This window comes from Enhydra lutris, unplaced genomic scaffold (genome assembly GCF_002288905.1).
Source record: "Enhydra lutris kenyoni isolate GAN:26980312 unplaced genomic scaffold, ASM228890v2 scaffoldscaffold49, whole genome shotgun sequence".
In the NCBI taxonomy this organism is placed as follows: Eukaryota; Metazoa; Chordata; class Mammalia; order Carnivora; family Mustelidae; genus Enhydra; species Enhydra lutris.
Window position 1 is genome coordinate 4,213,132 of NW_019154133.1, and position 22,448 is coordinate 4,235,579.

Consider the following 22,448-nt stretch of genomic DNA (forward strand, 5'->3'; position numbering starts at 1 on the left):
GCAGGTAGAGAGAGAGAGAGAGAGGGAAGCAGGCTCCCTGCTGAGCAGAGAGCCCAATGTGGGGCTCGATCCCATGACCCTGAGATCATGACCTGAGCCGAAGGCAGCGGCTTAACCCACTGAGCCACCCAGGCACCCCAAAGTTTTTTTTTTATTTTTTTTAATTTTTTTTAAAAATTTATTTATTTGACAGACAGAGATCACAAGCAGGCAGAGAGGCAGGCAGAGAGAGAGGAGGAAGCAGGCTCCTTGCCGAGCAGAGAGCCCGATGCGGGGCTCGATCCCAGGACCCTGAGATCATGACCCGAGCCAAAGGCAGCGGCTTAACCCACTGAGCCACCCAGGCGCCCCCAAAGTTTTTATTTTTTATTTGGATTTATCTTTTCTTTTTTTTTTGCTTACACTTCTGGTATCATATCTAAGAAACCATTGCCTAATCCAAGGCCTGTAGATTTATGTCTGTGTTTCTTCTAAGAGTTTTATAGTTTAAGCTCTTATATTTAAGTCTTTTTTTAAATGACTCTTTTTTTTTCTTTTTAAAGATTTTATTTATTTATTTGACAGAGATCACAGGTAGGCAGAGAGGGAGGGAAGCAGGCTCCCCACTGAGCAGAGAGCCCGATGCGGGGCTTGACCCCAGGACCCTGAGATCATGATCTGAGCCGAAGTCAGAGGCTTTAACCCACTGAGCCACCCAGGCGCCCCTATATTTAAGTTTTTAATTCTAAGTGTGTAGTTTGAGGTAAAGTTCATTTTTCATTCTTTAGTATGTGGATATCCAGTAGTCCCAGTACCATATGATGAAAAGACTGTAAGATGCTCCTGTCACCACCATCACTCAGGAAATTACAAGGGCTTTAGGAGCTCTGTGGCAAGAACTCAGGGTAGAGACCAAATATATATTTATTAGTTTGTCACATGGCCTTATAGGCTAATACACTATTCTTACGTCCATGCCACACTATCGTTATACTGTAACTTTGTAGTAAGTTTTAAAATTGGAAAGTGTGAGTTTTCCAACTTCTTTATCTTTCTTCCTTTCTTTTTTTTTTTTTTTTAAAGATTTTATTTATTTATTTGATACAGCAAGAGCGGGAACCCAAGCAAGGGGGATGGGAGAGAAAGAAGCAGGCTTCCCACAGAGCAGGGAGCCTGATGCGGGGCTTGATCCCAGGACTCTGGGATCATGACCTGAGCTGAAGGCAGACACCTAATGACGGAGACACCCAGGAATCCCTGTTTTTCTTTTTCAAGATTGTTTTGGCTGTTATAGGTGCCTTGCATTTCCCTATGATTTTTGTAGGGGTTGTATTAAATCCATAGATTGATCTGGGGGAATTATCACCCCCTTAACAATATTAAGTCTTTTGATCCATGAATATGGGTTATCTTCCCATTTATTTAGACTGGCTTTGATTTCTTTCAATAACATTTTGTTCTTTTTTTTTTTTTAAAGATTTTATTTATTTATTTGACAGACTGAGATCACAAGTAGGCAGAGAGGCAGGCAGAGAGAACATTTTGTTCTTAAAGTTCTATATTTCATTTGTTAAATTGATTCTTTTTGTTGCTATTTTTTTTTTAAGTTTATTTATTTTTTGGGGGGGGGGCGCCTGGGTGGCTCAGTTGGTTAAGCATCTACCTCTGGCTCAGGTCATGATCCTGGAGTCCCAGAATCAATTCCCCATGTCAGGCTCTCTGCTCGGCGGGGAGCCTGCTTCTCCTTCTCCCTCTGCCCCTACCCGGCTCCTTCTCTCTCTCTCTCAAATAAATAAATAAAATCTTTAAAAATATAGTTTATTTTTTTTAGTGATCTCTGCACTCAACATGGAACTCAGGCTCACAACCCTGAGATCAAGAATGGCATGCTTTTCTGATTGAGCCAGCCAGGTGCTTCTCTGCTGCTATAATTAAATGCAACTTTTTTCCTTAATTTCATTTTCAGATTATTTGCTATAATTACTTAGATGTGATAATTTTTGTATATTGATTTTGTATCTTGCAAACTTACTAAACTCACTTAAGCATTTTAATAGTTTTATAGGCAGTTGGTTAGTTGAGATTATATCATCTGCAAATATAGATAGTTTTATTTCATTTTCAAGATGGATGCCCTTCATTTCATTTTTTTGCTTAAGTGGCCTGGCCGGAACTTACAGTAGATTGTTGAATAGAAGTAGTGAGAGTGGACATCCTATCTGGTTTCTGATCTTAGGGGGAAACCATTCAGTCTTTCACCAATAAGTAAGATGTTATCTGTGGTTTTTTTTTTTTTTTTTTTTTTAAGATTTTATTTATTTATTTGTGAGAGAATGAGTGAGAGAGAGCATGATAGAGAAAGTCAGAGGGAGAAGCAGACTCCCCAAGGAGCTGGGAGCCCGATGCAGGACTCGATCCTGGAAGTCCGGGATCATGACCTGAGCCGAAGGCAGTCGCTCAACCAACTGAGTCACCCAGGTGCCCTATCTGTGGTTTTTCATAGATACTCTTTATCAGGTTGATGTTCTGTTATATTCCTAGTGTTTTTATTAAAAAGGGGTGATGACTTTTATTGAATGCTTTTTCTGCATTTCTTATGTCTGTTGTGATGAATATATGTTGTTTAGGCTTTTAACTGTTGGCATGATAATATTACTTTTGATTTTTGGATGTTTGCATTCCTGAAATAAAGCCCATTTTTAATGTTAAATAATTCCATTTGTATGTTGCTAGGTGTGGTTTACTAGTATTTCATTGAGGATTTTTATGTCATATTTATTCTAGAGATATTGATGTATAATTTTTTGGTGATATCTTTGTCTCATTTTGGTGTCAGAGTAATACTGGCCTCATAGAATGAGTTGGATAGTGTTTCTCTTCAGTTTTTGTTGTTGTTGTTTTGTTTTAGAAGTTTGTGAAGAATTGGTATGAGTTCTTTAAATATTTGGTACAGTTCAACTGTGAAGTCATCTCGGCCTAAAGATTTCCTTGTGGCTACTTTTTTGTTTACTAATTTAATCTCTTCACTTGTTAGAGTTCTTTTTCACATTTTCTATTTATTCTTAAATCAGTTTGACGGTTTTGAGTCTTTCCAGGTATTTGTTCATTTCATCTAAGTTCTCTAATTTCTTGGTATATCATTGTTCATAGGATCCTTTATAATCCTTTTTATTTTTATTGTTGGTTATAATGACCTTTCATTCCTCATTTTAGTTCTGCCTTGCCTTTTTAAGCTTTATGTTTTAGAAATTTAAAAAGATTGAGTTCATTTTTAACAACCACATAGTATTCCATAGAATGTTTATGACCAATAACATTTATAAATAATGCCTTAAGTAGTATTTTTTAACTATATTTTGGTGTATTTTTGGTGATACTATGTGCCTGAGGGGAAATTTTTAGTAGTTGATTTGCTGGGTAAAAGGGACGTCATGTTTGTTACGATCAGTATTAGTTATTGACAGATCTCCCTGAGTTTGCACCAGTGCGTATTAGAGTTGTTTTGAGTCTTGCCAGCACTGAGAATGATGTAACTTTTGTCTTATTTTGATTTACACTAATTAATGAGATTAAGGATTTTTTTCATATATTGGCTATTTATATTGATCTAGAACTAATTTTATATCGGTCACTCTTTTTTATTGGGTTATTGATCTTAACAAATGTTTTGTTACATTAAGGAAATTAGACTTTGTGAGATGTCCTCTAAATATGTTTTCCCTGTTCATAGTTTCTTTTAGACTCGTTGGATAGTTTTGTTCTGTAGACATTCTGTACTTTTGTGTGGTTATATTTATCTACCTTTTCCTTTCTGGTTGTGGCTTGTATCAAGTTCATGTCCTTAACTACTGTTCATTGCTGCCTCCTGTGTTATTAGGCTCTGTTAGGCTTAAAGAAACAGATATGCTTGGTTTACTTCAGTTGATGGGTTTTATTGTAAAAATTCATAGAGAATAGAAAAAACAGTATCAGCCAGGTAATCAGGTTGTGATGTTGGGACATAGAGAGTATGGGAATTAGTCCATAGGTCTCTTCTCTGCAGGTAGATTAATAGAATATCCAGAAATTGTCTCCTTAGAGTGGACCTTGTTATGCCATGAATTCAGGGAAATGTTTGAAAAAGCCACCACTTCAGAGGCCTTGGAGAATGGCTGAAACGTGTGATGTTGATGGTTGAAGCTGTAGTGTAGGGCAAGGCATTCCTGGAACCAGTGGTATATGAACAAAGACAAATGCCGATTCCCTGGATTTCTGGGTCTGATTTAAGAGGATTAAGGATGGGGAAAGGTCAGTTAGTGTCCAGAATTCTTGAGAGGATGCTTGGACTTTATTTGATAACCATTGGGGAGCTACTGAAAGGTTTAGAGTTGGACATTCATTTAATAAATATTCATTTGTGTCAGGCACTGTTCTAGGCACTTAGGGATATATTAATGTGCAAAATAAACCAAACGAAAACAAATTATTCCTCCTATGTAAGTTATGTTCTAGTGGTGGGAAGATAATCAGTACTCATTATGCATAGTAAGTATGTTATGTAGTGTGTTGGTTAATGTTTGCTATTGAAGCATTAAATAGAGCAGAATCAAGGAGCGTTGTTATGTGTGTGGGGGAGGGGTGGGAAAGAGCATAGTGATTTTAAATGGGTAGTCAAGGTAGGCTTCAGTGAGAAGGTAGTACATGATAGAATCTGGTTCTTCATTAAGGAGAACAATCTAGGAAGCCAGGTTCTTTGGCACTGAATGGAGAGAGGGGTTGGAGAGTCTGGAGGCAGGAAGACCACCTATATGGACCGATTCCATGCTTTAGTTGGAAGCGGAAGTACTTTTCCACTTGGTTGTGTTTCCTTGTCCCTTAGCAAAGAAGTCTGGTAGTTACCTAGCCTGATAAGCTCCATTTTGTTTTTTTAGGTTTAGGAGTGATACGGTTTCTATAAACTGATCTTTACTACCAACAGTCCAGTGTTTCTTTAAGTGTATTCATGAACTTTCCATATCAGAATCAATTGGGATACAAGTTAAAAATGTGGTTGCGGGGGCGCCTGGGTGGCTCAGGGGGTTAAAGCCTCTGCCTTCGGCTCAGGTCATGATCCCAGGGTCCTGGGATCGAGCCCCGCATCGGGCTCTCTGCTCAGTGGGGAGCCTCCTTCCTCCTCTCTCTTTCTGCCTACTTGTGATCTCTGTCATATAAATAAAATCTTTAAAAAAAAAAAAGTGTGGATGCCTGGGCCCTACCCTAGGCTAACCTTAAAGATAGGATAATGGTTAAGAACGGAAGCTTGAGATAGTCTGGGTTCAAATCCTAAATATGTCTCTTACTTGGCTCAGTGATCTTGGGCAAGATAGATAAACTTTCTGTGCCTCAGTTTCCTAATCTGTAAAATGGGATTAATGATCATGGTAATGATAATATCTGTTTCATAGTGCTGGGAGGATCAAATACATTAATTTATGTGAAGCATTTAGAACACTGCTTGTCACATTGTAAGCATTTAGTTTTAGATACAATTGTTTTTGTTTCTGCTGAATTGTAATCTCTGAAGGTGAGGCCAGTTGTAATCTCCATCTTCCGTAGTCACCTTGGGTGGCTCATTTGCCCATGTCCACCTTGGGCGGCTCATTTGCCCATGTTCTAGAGGCTATAATGTTAATACTTCCAAAGCTATAGTAATAGTGTATGGTGATTTTTGTTGGAATATGAGTCACTTAATGTTTTAATTTTCCAGATAGAGTGGTTTATTAGCAACAAATGCCATTGTTTACTGGGTGCCTATGCTAAGCACCTTGTAGGCTGTTTGTAACAGCCCTGTGGGGAGAGGTAGGTATTAGCCCACTTTACAGATGAGAAAAACTGAGGCTTATGCTGACGAAGAAACCTGTCAAAGGGGAGACAGCCAGTGAGCTGTGGAATTGTGATTGATGGCCCCCCTCTGCCTGACTCCAGAGCACTTGCGCCTTCCATAACGTATCTTCCAGTTATATTCAGCCTTTTTCTCTTGAAAATGTACACTTTACAGTCTGCTGCATTTGTGTGGCTACCTCCAGCCCCATAAAGACCTCGGAGCTTGTAGCCCTGGCCGAGCCTTGCCTGCAATATCACGAGACACCCAGAGTTAGAAATGCCCATCTCCGCTGCTCCCGGACACCTGGCTTTCCCAAACTGTGACGTGATACATGTGATAAAACACGTTGATGTTTTAAGCTGCTGAATTTTGGAGTCATTTGTTTAAAAGCCTTAGATAGTTTTTAGTCTGAAGTTCTGAGATGCACCTTCCTTTCCAATATCTCGGAGCCCTCAGCTGTCATGCACACATTCACACACATGTATTTCAACATGTGGTTGCCTAATTTATTTCTATTTTGTGCTCATTTGTTGTCTAGATCACCTCTGCCTTCTCCCTATGTCCTCACTAAGTATATTGTTAACTGGCTTCCTGGTGCTAAGATACGTAGAATACAAAGCATAGCACTGTAGTACTCAGCACAGCACCCAGCAGACAGCTGGCTAAGCTGGCCGGGAGGAGGTAACTCTTGCCCATTTCTGAAGTGCCGCATGGGGAACTGTCCTGTCCCCAGTAGCCCAAAGGAGCCCTGTTTCAGGGAGTTTCTCCGTTAAGTGGCTTCTTGTTTCTGTTGTAGAAACTCTATTGGTTTTTAGCTGGAAGTGCTGTCTGCCTGCTTTTCTCCCTCTGCTAGTTCTGAAGCAGCAGAGTAAACTCTATAAAGAGAAGTCACTTGGAACAGTGTTTCTGTTTTTGTTAAAAAGTAAGAGACTGTGGCAGAGAAAAACCGTCAGGGCGCGGATCAGCTTATTTAAAGCCGTCATCTTCCGATTGAGACAAGTGTTACCATGGTGTCTGGTCTTTTCTGAGCTGGTGTCTGTGTGTCATCGCGCCCCGTACGCTTACTGCCTTTGATTTCTGCTTCTCAAAACTCAGAGGCCAGATTCCTCCCGAGGATTATCTCACTAAATCAAATCCTCTTATGGAGGAGGATCTAAATTGGAATTGCTCTCTGTTTTGATCAACATGCTGGTTAAATGTTTAGAACCCCACTTATTGGAGATCCTGGGGTCTCGCCTGCCTCCTTAGAAACCCACAGAAAGCTCCAAGGGCTGCCAATATTAATTCTGTCTTTGGGCTGTGATTGGTCTGCCATCTTGCTTGGCTGTTTTTACTGAATTTTGCCAAGAGGAAAAGACTGAGGGTTGAGTGTGGGCCTCAAACTTGGTGTCCTACTTCTGTATTGAAGTTATTGAAGTAGTTCTGTTTCTGTTTAGTTTTAAGAAATGTGTTAGACCCATAGCTAGTTTGTGAGCCACCTTTCACCTGTGGTGGGGGATTCTTTGAAAATGCAAGTACACCATATATTTGTAGCCTCTTTGGCTAGGAAGCTGATATTCAAACCACTTTTTTTTTTTTTTTTTTTTTTTTTTAATATATGAGAGGAATTTAACTAGACTGCTCAGGTGATTGTTTACTTTGCATTAATAATGGAGTTTGGTAATTAAGTCATTTCTTGCATCATGAGCTCAGACCTGCCCTGGAAACTATAAATAAGTGTGCTTTGTGTGATGGTCCTTGAGATACTTTCAAAACCTTGGTGATAGTCCAAGCAGGTGAGTTTCAGTGCCCTGGGTGTTCTCCCCTGGGCAGAATAGCAAAGTAAGTGAAACATGTTTGATGTTTTTTTTTTTTTTTAATTTAAAGTAACAGATGATTTTTGTAGTACAGTCATAGGTTTACAGAAATTGAGCAGATAGTACAGAGTTCCCATATCCGCTTTCCCTTCCAGTTTCCCTTAAAAATTAACATCTTGCATTTGTGTGGTACACGTTCTAACTGATTAAACAGTATTGGTACATTATTACTAACTAAAGTCCACAGTTTACATTAGGGCTCACTCTTTGGGTTGTGCATTTCAGTGGATTTGGGCAAATGCATTATGTCACATATCCACCCTTACAGTGTCATCCAGAGTCAGCTCCACGCCCTGCAGATCCTCTGTGCTCTGCCTGTTACCCCCGCCTCCTCTGGAACCCCTGATCTTTTTATTGTGTTCCTAGTTCTGGCTTTTCCAGAATGTGATACAGTTGGAACCATACAGTATGGTTCAGACTGGATCTTTTCATTGAGCAATATGCCTTGAAGTTTCCTTGGTGTCTTTTCATGACTTAATAGCTCATTTTCTTTTTATTGCTGCATACTAGTCCAGTGTCTAGATGCACTAGTTTATCCATTCACCTGATAGACATCTTGATTGCTCACAGTTTTTGGCGATTATGAGTAAAGCTTCTGTGACCATCTGTGTGTAGGTTTTTGTGTGGACCTAAAGTTTCAACTCATCCATGTAAATACTAGGGAACTTGATGGCAGGATCTGAAATGGGTTACTGGCCTGGTGTTGATGCCCTCTTGTTCCCTCGTGACTGTTCTCTCACTCACTGTGGCCTCCCTAGTGGGACAGCCTCAGCAGCCTACCTCTGCCAGGGGCTTCTTGTTGTTCACTAGAAACATTTTCTGAACAAGTATGGACACAGAGTTCTTGATTGTGCACTCGGGAAAGAATATTTAAGATGTTTAATACTATTAAGTATTAATATTAAGATTTTTATGAATATTAAGATGTTTAAATACTCTTCACTCATGGTAGCTATGTTCCCATCTCTCTGCCCAGTTGCTCCAATTGGAATTTCTTATTTTAGTCTTTCTCGTAGTAATTTCAAGTGTGAATGACTGTCTCAACCCTTAAAATTATATGATCTTTTTTTTTATTGTGGTGAAATCTGTATCCAAATTTGTGATTTCTGTTCACCAAAAGCATATAGTTCTGCCGCACTAATTACATTCAGATTGCTGTGCAACTAACACAGTGTTTTCTAAAACTTGTTCATCCAGGGATATGGTCGTTTTAAAGTTTTTTTTTTAATTTTTAAAGATTTTTATTTATTTATTTGACAGAGAGAGACAAGTAGGCAGAGAGGCAGGCAGATAGAGAGGAAGGGAAGCAGGCTCCCCGCTGAGCAGAGAGCCCGCCCTGGGGCTTGATCCCAGGATCCTGGTATCATGACCTGAGCCGAAGGCAGAGGCTTTAACCCACTGAGCCAGCCAGGCGCCCCTGGCAAAATATTTCTATCAGTCAGGTTCCTCTAAATTTTGCTGTGGTAAAGACCTCCAAATATCAGTAGCTATCAGCAATCTTTATTATTTATCTAACCTCATGTTAGATAAATCTCATTTCGTTTGGCTGGAGTTGAGTCACGTGGCCACATCTAACAGTAGGGGCAGTTGGGAAATGAAGTCTGTCTATTTGTGCAGGAATAAGGAAATCTGTTCAGTGATTAGTCAGCAGTCTTAGCCGTATTAAGTACAATTATTGAATCATACACATAGCTCTTTATTTTGATCTTTCAGGGACAATAGAACAGAAATTGCCTGATTTCGTAGTTCTGGATACTTCTTTGGGAAGCATTTTTCTACTGTATGCTCCTTTCCCATTGCACCTTGGATTATCCTATCCTTTTACCACTGAGAGAATTTACTGGAATGAATAAAATTATATGCTGTTTTAAGAAATACCTGTTTGGTAATGACTTTTTCTAAAACTGAGTCAATAAGAAGCCTTAACAACGGTTAAAAATGGTTGTTATTGAGATACTTAAAAAAAAAAATCCCTGTTTGGCCCTCAGTCTTGAATCAGAAGACTGGCTTACTTTCAAAGCCTTCTAGTTACCAATTTGGTTTCAAGGTAATGGGCTGTCCTTGAATATACCTATAGCATTGGTATTCTGCTGTTGTCTTGAAAAAGGAAAATACATGAAATTTGTAATTAGAGATGCAATATCATGCATTAGCCAGACTAGCAGGTACAGATAGAAATACATTTTAGCATAAGACTATTCCTTAGTAATTAAATTTAGGAAAAAAACGGGCAGTATTTATGCTGTGTGCTCTTTTTTTCCCCCCCCGGGGGGGCTTTTATAATGGTTGATCCATTGGCCATAGCTAATTGACTATAACCTATTATAATTAGAAGCAGGCTCAGCTGCCTAAATGTCTGGCTTGGCAATAGGGTATTTTGAGCATGCTTGGTATGCCTCCGCCATGCCTCCGCTCGCTGATGATTGAAGTTCATACTCAAATGTTAATTTTCAGTAAGTGCCTACTGTTCTAAAGCAACTCTCATTCCCTTAAGAAGAAGGGTTTCATTGGAGCCTAGTTGCTGAAAACAGCCGTGTAAGCATCGTGGGAGTTTTTCCAAATTAAAATTTGATCCACCCGTTCGTTTATTTCTTTCAGGGTTCTGACAGTCGGTCGTGTTTATAGACCCCTGCGGAGCTCTCTTTAAACTCTGTCAGCAAATGGGAAACATGTAGCTTGGGTGCAAAACCTCTTTATCTTCCAATACTCTGACCATAGAGACCACCGTGCTCTTACATACGTCCTTGGTACTTACTCTTCGATGGAATGGTCTTCCATTCCCTTATTACTGAGCCATTGTTCTAGACTGGTTATACTATCCTAATTCCAAACTCAGAGTAATTATCCTCTTGAAAAGGCCGGTCAGGTGTACACCCTGTCATGACATAGCCCATTTGTCTTCTGTCCAAACCGGCTTGCTTTGTGCACTGTTAGAATAGCGGGAAAACAGAAATCAACACCAAAAAGCAAAACCCCTTTGGCTACAGAAATCTCTTATATTTAAAAAATGTATATTTGGAAAGTGCTAAGACCATGTAGAGTGACAAGTATTTAGAATTTGTCCAATCTTTTATCCTAAGGCCCCCTTAGCAGCTGGTATCTAAAGCAGGCTTCAGTAAACACCCAAGGTTGTCCAAAGGGCAGAGTCTCAGACCCCACCCAGACCTCCTAAGTCAGAATCTGTTGATTAAGATGGTCCCTGGGTCGTTTGTGAACATATTAAAGTTTGAGAGGCTCTGGTTGGAGACCTTCTATGTGAGCCTGTAATCATAGAAACCACTCATCATTGTGAGGGGCCATCAAACTTGAATTCAAACTATATTTATAAAGTAAAAAGTCTGTATGTTGGAAATGAGTTACCTGGGTATAGGATACATGTTGAGCTATTTTCCGTTGTTTTCTGGTGTGCTAATAATGAACCCTCTTCAGTCTGAGGGCAGTGGTGGCAGCAACATGTCCTGAATGGATGAGAGATGACCTCATTAAAAGAGTGAGACCTTTTTGTATATTTTGGAGTCTGATTTCTGAATCCTTGGTGATAGAAAATTCAGGCATTCTTCAGATTTCTCAACAGGTTGTGGTGTTCTCAGTGAAGGGCTCACCCAGAACCTATGTTGAGAGAGGAAATGGAGTCTCACTGTCATTATATAAGTGTAACTCTTTCTCTCTCTCTTTTTAAAAAGATTTTATTTATTTCACAGAGAGAGACAGAGAGAGAGGAAACAGAAGCAGGAGGAATGGTAGAGGGAGAATCAGGCTTCCCGCTGAGCAGGGAGCCCGATGTGGGCCTCAATCCCAGGACCCTGGGATCATGTCCTGAGCTGATGGCAGATGCTTAATGACTGAGCCACCCAGGCACCCCATAACTCTTGCTCTTTTAATATGTCAAAAAACATTTTTTAGGAAGAAAAAAAGGTCCCTGGCTTGTCTGTTGGACATGAACTTCAATTTCAGTTATTTTGAGAGCGCAGGAAAATGTTCACCTAGAATATTAGCTCCTGCCACATGAGAATTTCTTTGCAAGTCAGTGGGTCAAGTACATGGCTTTGTACTTTGTCAGAACTCCTTTATCACTTAGAGTATTTGCATTGAGGTCTCAATAATTTGAAGGTTGTTTGCTAATTTATGCATTTTTCTTCTGGAGAGGGGGTCCAGAGAGGATGGTGTTTTCTTGTACTGTGCTAAAATGGACTTTTCTTCTCTTAGGGTAAAAAAGTAAAGCTAGAGAAAGTAATGGCATTTCCATAGGGGAATATTTCCTAAAATTCTCCTATGGTTTCTAATCTGAGGGCTGACACCCCCCCCCCCAAGGGCTAACATTTGTGGAAGAAAGCCAGAATGATTCCTTTTAGAATTGAAGCCCCCCCACCCCACCCCGGGGCGGGGTGTTGGGGGGACCAGTCCCTGAGCTGCCTCCTGAGTCTCTCCATCACAAACACTACAAACACACAAGCCCTACCTTGTCTTCTCAGAGTTCCACCCTTCTTCTCCTTCCATTGGCCTCTACTTCCCTTATCTGTCTGGCACCATCACTCTGGCTAAAATTTCCTTAAAATAATCCCCAGGACACCCAGGTCCAGTGACTTCTTTGTAAGTCTCTGTAACACTTAGTCTTGTCCACTTTCTTTCCTCCTGTTGTCCTTGTGATGTTGGTCGCTTGGGTTTCTCTTCCATGGTTTTTGCTTTTACAGAGCATTAGAGCCAGACCACCCAGGTTCAAAACCAACCTTCACCATTGACTAGCTGTGTGCCCAGGGGAGTTAATTAAACTTCCATGTGCCTAGTTTTCTCATCTGTCAAATATATTCAAGGAAAAAACCCTGCCTCATAGGGTTGGTAGGAAGGGCAAAGAAGAATGTCTAGCACATAGTTAAAGTTTTCTAGGGATGAGTTGTAACTGTTGTTTCTGCCACCACCACCATCATCATCACTGTTGCCATCATGAAAAGGCATTTCCTGCCCTTTGCAGCTTCTTTGACCTGCTTCCTACTTGCAGGTGTTCTGCCTTTTTTCTTTCTTTCATAGGACTGCTCTTCTCTTGGGCTTTTCCTTGATGGTTCTGGGGATTCCCACGTGGATCTCTTTATCCCTGACCTTTTTCTGAGCCCCAGAGTCCAAGAATTTACCTTCAGAAATCTCCTGAGCAATAGAAACCAAGTTGCCAAAATGGAACTCATTCTCTGGTCATCTAGAGCATCCCACCCTCCTTCCACGGCTCTTCTTTTGTCGTCCTCTGAATGCAGCCCCCAACTTTCACAACTCCTTCTGGGGAGTCGCCGAGTTTGGTCTTTTCTGTCACGCCCCAGGCTTCCAGTTGGGTTGCCGTACCTGTCGATGATCCCTCTGTGGTGTCTTGCAATGTGTCTCTACTTTTCTGTTCCCACTGTTGTTCCCAGGAACATACCCTTTGTCTTTGTTCAGGCTGCCATAGCAGGTCATCTCTAACGGGGTGACTTAAACAGTAGAAATTTCTTTTCTCGTTAGAGACTGGAAGTCCAAGATGAAGGTGCCAGCAAAGTTGATTCTGGTGAGGTCTCTCTCTTGGGTTTGCAGACGGCTCTCTTCTTGCTGTGGCCTTATGTGGCCTTTCCTCTGTGCCTCTGAGCTTTCCTGGTGTCTTGGCCTCTTCTTATAAGGATACTATTCCTTTTGGATTGGGCCCTATGACTCCATTTAACCTTAATTAGTTCCTTAAAGGCCCTATATCCAAGATACAGTCACATTGGAGATTAGGGCTTGAACATAATGAAATTTGTGTGGGACACAATTCAGTTCCTAACACCCTTGGTGCTGCCGATGGCTCACTGATTTCCCATCTACCCTCTGTAATCCATCTTCATACGGGGGCAGGAATGATCTAAAAGTACAGCTCTGACCCTCTCCCTCCCATTGCTAATAACTGGAGATGGCTCCCCATTGCTTTGATGCAGTGTGAGGGGGATTACTGCTAGGGGACTTGAGGGCACTGTCTCTCGTTTCTCAGTTCCCTACATTCACTCATCCAGAAATGGAAGCGTTCCCACCCTATGGGGCTGTAAGGATGATATAAATGCAAACTGATAGTTGTTTTATTATTACAGAAAATCATGTTCACATTCCTCAGCCTGCCATTTAAGCTCAGCTCCTCCCTCACTGTTACTCCGAGTGTGGTCCTGTGCACTTTTTGGGTTCCCTTTTCCAGTGTGGGGGTTAGGTTCTCCACACCCACACTGAGCAGTTCTCAGACACCCCAGCAAAGTATCCAAGAGCTTAAGTCAGTTCTAACACTGTCTACCCAGAGATAGCTGTCACTCCAGTCCCTCCAACCTCCCCCCACCCCTTTTAGATGCTGGTTACAAGCCCCAGGCTGTTATCTGTGCTTCTGACCTGGCCTTCTACACATTGGAGGTTCCATTGACCTCCTCCTTACTTCTGAATAATGTGCTAGAGCAGCTTACAAAGCATAGGGAAACACATTTACCAGCTTATTAAAGGGTATGATAAAGGATATGACTCACCAGCTCGATGATGAGATAAATAGGGTGAGGTATGTGAGAAGGGCATGGAGCTTCCATGGTCTCTCAGAATGTGGCACTCTCCTCAAAGCCATGCCTTCACCAGCCTGGAAGCTTTCTGAGCTGGGTCCTTTCCGGTTTTTGTGGAGGCTTATTTGCCGTCATCAAGATTGAGTAAGGCTGCCCTTATCTGATTCAACCTGCAGGTCCTCCGCCCTTCCCGGTGGGCGTGGTTGGGGGGGTGGGTGGGAGTGAAAGGTCCAGCCCTCTAATCACGTGACTGGTCCTTTTTTGGCAACTCGCAGCTCCCCTTGGGTGGGGTCCTAAAGTCACCTTCCTTAATAATGAGAGATACCCATTTCACCTTTAAGGCTCTGTCTGAAGCATTTTCAGGAACTGTGTCTGAAGACCAAACACAGGTGCCGGGTGGTGTGAATGACCAGACATGTATTTCTCATATTGTACATGCTCGCAGCCTCCATCACCTGGAGCCTGTTAGTGACACAGACTCTGCTTGGTGATTAGATCCTCAGGTCATTTGAATGTCATGTCTTGGCTCATCGTCTGGTGCTTAACCAGCTTGTTCCTGCTACAGGAAAGACCCAGGCTTTGGAGGCTGATCACCTGTTTGCCAATTCCAGCTACTTTACTGAATAGGTTTTTGTTTTTGTTTTTTGTTTTTTAAGATTTTATTTATTGGGACGCCTGGGTGGCTCAGTTGGTTGAGCAGCTGCCTTCAGCTCGGGTCATGATCCCAGGGTCCTTGGATCGAGTCCCGCATCGGGCTCCTTGCTCAGTGGGGAGTCTGCTTCTTCCTCTGCCTGCTCTGCCTGCCGCTCCCTCTCTGACAAATAAATAAAAATAATTAAAAAAAAGATTTTATTTATTTGTTTGATAGACAGAGATCACAAGTAGGCATAGAAACAGGCAGAGAGAGAGAGGGGGAAGCAGGCTCCCCGCTGAGCAGAGAGCCTGATGCAGGGCCCGATCCCAGGACCCTGAGATCATGACCTGAGCCGAAGGCAGATGCTTAACCCACTGAGCCACCCAGGCACCCCCAACAGTTTCATGTTCTATGCGTATTCATTCACTGTTAACATGTTACCCCATCTGCTTTGTCATTCTTTGTGTACGTATGTGTACACACACAGGATAGTTTCGGAATCATTTGAGAGGAAGTTGCATGCATCATGGCCCTTTACTCCTAAATCTTTTCCGTTTGTATTTCCCAAGAATTTAGAGATATTCTCTTACATAACCCCAGGACAGTTTCAACTTCAGTAAATTTGATATTGATAAAATACTTTGATCGAATCTGCCTTTCCATTCCAGTTTTTCTAACTGATGCAGTAATGTCCTTCATAGAATTTCTTTTTTTCCTTTTGGGGCAGGCCTTCAACAGACTGGATGAGGCACGTCCGTGTTGGGGAGGGCAATCTGCTTTACTCCGTGTCTACCGATTCCAGTGTTACTCTCATCCGCAAACACCCTTGCCGACATACCTACAACAGTGTTTAACCAAATCTCTGGGCATTTTGTGGCCCAGTCAGAATGACACACAGAGTCAAGCATCACATATGGACTCCTGGATTTCTCTTTCCAGTGATTTATAATCCACTGCTATCCTTAATTCTATCAGTGATGAAATTGTCATATATTTGGCCAGCTGGAGCTCCTTCCAGCTGCCTGCTGTGTCACTGTGACGCATCCACAGTGTCCGGTATTAGTGACCTGCCTCTCCTACTGGTGATGACATCATCTGTCTGTGTGCCCTGCAAGGCCCCTCCAAGTGAATTGTTGTATGTGTTGGGGAGTTTTTACATCAAGCTCTCCCTTAAATATCCCTTAAAATTAGGGAGAACCTGCTCAGACATATTTGAGTGAAGTATTAATAGGCAGGTAGAGACAATATTCTTTATAGTCATTTTTACCTTCTCCATTTTTATTTGCAATAACATGAGTCATCTAATGGGTTACTGTTCTGTAGTATGCATCTTACTGGCTGCTCTAAATTAACTTCTGAGCTGCTCATGGACTCCCTCTGCTGGCAATACAAACATAAACACTTTTCTGGGGTTGTAGGATAGGTCTGTTCTGCCCATTTTCTTTTGGTTGGTTTGTTTCTCTCCCATTATTACACAGTTATGGCTCATACAGTACAGACCGTTTTGGAACCTGATTTATTTACTGAATGTATCAAAATATCATTTCTTATAAAATCCATACATTTCTACATCATCATGTTAATGTTTGGATAATTTCCACTTACATGAAATAAATCCAGCATTTAAATAATTCAGTATTAGTAGGCATTTGTATTTATTTTTTTCCTATTTTAGATAGCACTAAAATGAACATTCCTCATACTTCTATCACTCACGTGTTACTTATTAAGTTGAGCTTGATTAGTGGGTAGAAATTTGACAGGTGTAAAAATACAGAGAAGAGACATTCTAGTTTGAGAAATTTGCCTAAACCAAGCGTAGGATGTTTTCCAGAAACAGGAAAATCAAGTTTGGCTGAAACATGGTGGGGCCATAGTGGGAAATGGTTGGAAAGTAGGTATCGTAGGACTCTTTCTAATTCTAACCATAAGTAAGCAGAATAGAAATGTATTGGTTTCATGGGAAGCCCAGGGTAGTTTGGGTCAGGGGGCTCAGATGCTGCTTCTCCCATCCCTTACTTGTTTCATTTCTCCTTTCCTCTCTGCCCAGACTTGGCAGTGGTTCTCTCATCTTTAGGCTGGAGGAGAAAAGAGACCCTTGGCCCCTCCCAGCAGGCATCGGATAGCTCAGGTTACAGGAATTACTGCTTTTGTCCATGACTCATCCAGTCATTCTCAGGGAAGACCTGTTGTAGGCACTGTCTGGGTCATCCCTGTAAACAAGGGGGGCAGGCTACATGCCTGTGCCAGATCTGAAGCCCAAGCCCAAGCCTAAGACAGGGAGTAAGTCGGAACTTTGGTAGACAGTCCCTCATGGAGCAGGTGACATGAAATTCCTCAAGAGAAAGAGAGTGTTAAATAGAGAGCCCTGCAGCCGTCTTCCCCACATGCATGCATCATGCTGGCTGGTCTGCACCAGAACACTCCAGGTAGGTCTGAAGTAGGGTGTGGTCGGTGAGAGAAGACAAAGAAAAAGGAAAGCAGGAAAAAATCAAGTTGGATCAACAGCTCCTGGTGGTGCCTCTTTATAGAGCAGGAATACTGGGCAGGGATTCCTGTGAGGTCAGGCCTTGGGGCTCCTTGGGATGGCGCATTTAGAGATGGGAGTATGGTCAGGAAAACTGGTGAATTCAGTTTTAGGCTTGTTGATTTTGAAGTTCTTCTTGAATACCCAGTGGAAATGTCCAGCAGGGCAGAACCAAATCTTACCTGGTTTTTCCTACCTTGGGCCGGTAGTCCAAACACTTGGTGAGGACTAGTCACAGATGCAAAGGCTTCCCTCCTTGTTTGGGCTGTGCCAGCAGACGCTTTCTGAGTCCCCGCCCTTTCAGCCTCTACCTGTGGGCAGCCTGCTGTCCATTTCCAGAGTCATCTTTGTAAAACATTTTGTTTTGTCTGAACCTCGCTCAAACACCCTCAGCAAATTTTTGCTGCGTGTTCTGTGAAGTATAAAAGTTGTCACTCCAGGTCTTTAACGGTTTGTCTTCAAGCTACATTTCCATCTTTTTTATCTCACAGCTTCCTTCTACTCCGTACACGAATCTTGAGTCAACTGAATTTTTGCCATTCCTTTAGCATGTCCCATGCTTTTCCCACCTCTTGTCTTCTGTTCTCACTTTCCTTACATGCTAGGATGCCTTGACTGGGATCTGACTGGAAAAGTGCAGCTGATTCAGAGAGACAGGATGTTAGCAAGATTGTTCCTAAGCAGGTAGGGTAAAAATTTTAGATGGCACTTAAATTCTCCATCCTCATATTGACAAATACGGTGTGCAGCGTCCTCATGAGCCATTATTGGCTTTCTTCATGCCACATTGGTGAGAGCCCAAACTTCAGGGTGGGCATCACAATAGAAAATGCAGTGCCTACCCAGAGAGGGAGGATGTGGAGGCACAGGGGGACTGGCAAGGGGACATGTCCCCTTCCATGTGCTGCTCCTGGAGCGAGTGCTGGGACGTGGGACAGAAACTGGGAGGGCTTCTGAGAAGAGGTGGCATTTCTGCCTGAGTCTCAAAGGTTGAATGATTTCAGAAGGCAGAAAAAAGGTAGCATCGCAGGCAGAGGGTGTAACATGGATGTCATCGCTGAAGGTCAACGACATGGGACATTTGAGGGCTAGTGAAAAGTGTGGAGGTGGCTGTGGCTTATGTTGTATGTATGTCTGTATTAAATTTCTGTTTTAGTTTGTGCTGCTACAATAAATTCCTATAGACTGCGTGGCTTATACCAACAGACATTTATTTTTCACAGTTCTGGAGACTGGTAAGTTCAAGATCAGGGTGCCAGTTGATTAGATTCTTGGTGAGAGCCCTTTTTCTGGTTGGCACATGCTGTCATCTTATGTCCTCACATGGCCGAGAGAGCGAGCTAGCTCTCTTCGTTCAAGGATGCTAATCCCATCCTAGGGGATCTTCTCCTGGCCTCATCTGAACCTCATCACTGCCCAAAGGTCTCACCCACCTCCTGCTACCATCACTGTGGGTGAGGGGTTCAGTATATGAATTTTAGGGGACACAAACATTCAGTCCCTAAGACTTTCTACTGACATTCAGTCCCTAAGACTTCCTACTGCCTGTGGCTCTAGGAAGAAGAATAAGTATTGAGAAGGAGAACTGTTTTTTCTACCTGTTACTTAGTGACCAAATGTAGAGGGTATTGATAGGGCCAGAGGCCTGTCAACCACACTCTAAGCCAGAGACGTGATACCTGTCCCATGCCCATCCCATCGCAATTAGAGATACTTTGGATTTTAAGAAGCCAGACTATTCATTTTTTAAAATAATAATAATAATGAAGAAGCCATTATATTCTGTTTCTCACTTAACAGCATTTATTGTTGCAAAATCTGGTAAATTTTAGAAGAAAAGGGCAGATATTTTTTTGTTGTTGAAAATAAACTTCTAAAAACTTAAATGAGATAAAGTCTTGCCAAAAATAGAGTACAACATGAGAAACAAAATAGAAAATGAATCTTAAGTTGAGATGAATATAGACTATCTTGGTGCAAAGATGTTGTATACAGTAGACACAGATTTGTTTTTTTAATGACTGAAATATTTTAGGTTTTGTATTTGCTCCCAGTCCAGGGAGAGTGTATTTTTATCAGGTCAATTTGCAGAGGTAGAATACGGCCTTTTTTTGTTCATGCCATGATAGACCATTGCCCACCTAGAGAAGAGTTGCCTTTATTTTTACCTCCTTAATAGTAGATGAGCCATTCATTCAACAGCAGCAGAACCTTCCAGAGCTATCCCTTGAGCAAAGGCAATGGTTAACACAGAAAGGATCTGCTAATAGACTTGTGTCGAAAAGATGAATTTGGTGACTTAGAAATCTTGCTTCCAAGGTCCCTGAGACCCAGGCACTCTGCAGGGCGTGGGCAGCTCCTGCCTGTTTGCAAGGAGGTTAATTGCAGACCTGCAGGGGTGTGGCCGTAAACCGGGAGGGGGCCAGGATCCTGGGAGCTTTCCCTTCGGAGTTGATTGGTCTCTCAGACGTCTATGTCACTAAAACCCCATCTTTCCAGGGAAGGAAAGGGGAAGAAATAGAAAAGGAGGGAATGTGGGAGGACAGACTGAAATTTTTGTTACACTAAGCCAGACGTTACTTTAGATAAAGTAATAATGGAAACACAGCTTTATTTCTAGAGGAAGTTGTACTTAGGGAGCTGATCGCTAAACCTGGGAGCTTGGCTTTTAGGACTCTGTTGTAATCCAGGATGGAAAAAAGTATCACCCCGATGGCTTTTGTAGGAGATTACTGACTGGTAATCCTTCCTTGTCCTAGAAGATTAAGTCCGCCCTGGTGTAGTTGTGGTCAGCTGACCTTTTAAAAAAAAAATTGTGGTTTCTTATAATTGTGCCAGTGTCTGACGTTTGCTTGGACTGTTTGTACATCTGGAGATACTGGCGAAGCTGGCCTTCCTTTGTTTACCTGTGAAAGCACCGCTCCCCTGTGCTGGTAGGTCCGTTGTTGACTGAAATTAACAGCAGGTGGTGAATAGAGCCCTGAGGTTGCTCCAGATAAGTCATTTATTAAACAGACCTGCTTGTCCTAAGGGTGCGAAGGCTCTGAGAAGGAAATAGCACACCCGGGCCAGGAAGCCAGGGTCTTGAAACCCTGGGGTTCATTTCTTCAGCAAGGTCGCATGGGACTATGACCAGAGCGACATTCAACTGAAGGGTACCAGGCGCTTATAAAACGATGCATTCTGCGTTTTTCTGGAATGGACTGTAGAGAGATGGATTTTTATGAAGATTACCAGTCCCCGTTTGATTTTGACACAGGAGTGAACAAAAACTACCTTTACTTATCTCCTAGTGGAAATTCGTCTCCATCCGGATCACCTACTCTTCAGAAATTTGGTAACTATTAATTTTCTAAGGTTAAATTTTGCTGTAACAAAACTTGGACACGACCTGGGGTTTGCTGTATTTAAAATTATTAGTGTCAAGAGCTACCATGGTATTGCTGTGTTGAAACTAGTGAAACAAAGCCGTTGCAGAATCCAAGCAGAGAGAGATGGCTCATTAAGTATTTAGAATGTGTTTATTTATACATAAAACTTTGATTTTAAAGGTGGTACTCTTGATAGGAACACTAGAGTTCTTCTGATCACTTTGAGTTCAGTGAGCTGATAAATCACAAAAAAGGGAGAATTGGAAGGTCTTTGCTTGTGGCCATTGATGTATGGTTTATTAAGGACCCTCCTCCCCCAAATTTTGTCTTGTTAAATGAGGCTTAGGTATCTGAGGCCCTGATGGTGTTTAAGGCCCTGCTAGTGGACATCCTGGATTTTGTTCTGGAGTCCTGAGAGCAGCAGACAGAAATACCTAGGCAAGAGAATTTTTTTGAAAAGAAGACCTCAGTGTTGCTGTACCTCGGGAAGCAGTCATTCTTCACAGGTGTCAGTATGACCTCGTTCTGAAGGCCGGGTGCTGGCGGAGAAAGTCTTCGTTTATACTCACACAGGGCAGCAGGAGCCTGACCATGTCCTCCAGGCCAGTTCACTCATTCTACAGGGAAAGCCTGGAGACACTAGATGATCTACTCTGAAACTTGCCAGAAGTAAGCAGATTTTCCTAGAAGTTATTTTTTTCCTTATTAATGAACAATAGGTCACAGTGTGTTCTTTTTAAGTTTACAGAGTAGATCTTTGAGAAGGATAAAAGGATACAGCAGGAAACCTGCCTCTAAGTATTTTCAGTTGTGTACATGCCGATAGTAGAGAGTGCTGAAGCCACGTTCCTCTAACCGTTGTTTGTAGCTGTAGTGACCTTTGGGGATGGTTTGGATTTCCAGGCAGGGAAAAATGTTGAAGATACCAGGTTAGAGCTGGTTTCTAGAAGTGGGGACTGGGAGGCAGCTGTTAGCAGTTGGATGGGAAGCCCTCTCCCCTGCTGCCCTCTCCTTGTCCTGAGGGCCCACCTTGGACCTCCGTAATACAGGGGATCTCCCCTATGCGTGACTCCTAAAAGGATGGCATCCTGCATCCTAACTAATAAACCCTACATATAGAAAATGCCTCAAGAGCAACACACGGAGGATGCCTGGGTGGCTCAGTTGGTTCAGCATCTGCCTTCGGCTCGGGTCAGGATCCCGGAGCCCCAGACTGGGCTCCTTGCTCTGCAGGAAGCCTGGTTCTCCCTCTCCCTGCTTGTGTGTGTGTGCTCTCACTCTGTCTCCGACAAATCATATCACTCAACGTTTAAAAAAAGGAAAAAAAAGCAACACACGATAGGTAGTTCGAGGTGGGCAGCAGAGTAAAGCCCAGGTGACAAGGGGCCATGGAAGCAGAGATTGCAGTTCTGTGACTTCAGGTAGATCTTGGTGATTGTGTGCAAGGGTTTGAGATTCGTGGAAGGATTTACCTTAGCTTGTTCTCGCTCTCTTCTACTCGCCTTTTATCTCTTTTCACCTCCTTTCACTTTTCCTAGTTGCAGTAATTGCTGCCTTTGGATGTTTTCTGTTAAAAATAAAGCCGTTGGGAAAGTTGACAATGTCTCCAGGCAGATTTCAAACAATTTTCTTTCCAATCTCTAATAGCAGTGTAGGAGTGTGGGCTCATGATATTAAAAACAAAATTATATATATATGTGTGTATATATAGATCT

At 42.2% G+C, this 22,448-nt stretch overlaps 1 protein-coding gene across 5 annotated transcripts in view; it reads left to right on the top strand.

Annotated features, from left to right (window-relative positions):
* LOC111156820 (tumor protein D52) overlaps positions 1 to 22,448 on the top strand; it is a 104,064-nt gene that overhangs the window by 48,413 nt on the left and 33,203 nt on the right. For 3 of the 5 annotated variants that reach the window (XM_022517908.1, XM_022517907.1, XM_022517909.1), the window contains exon 1: positions 20,561 to 20,699. The exons of 1 other annotated variant lie outside the window; for it this stretch is intronic. In XM_022517908.1, coding sequence (XP_022373616.1) covers positions 20,561 to 20,699 — 139 coding nt within the window. Of the gene's footprint in view, positions 1 to 20,545; positions 20,700 to 22,448 lie in introns of those variants that run through there. One more of the 5 variants, XM_022517906.1, reaches the window with a different exon arrangement.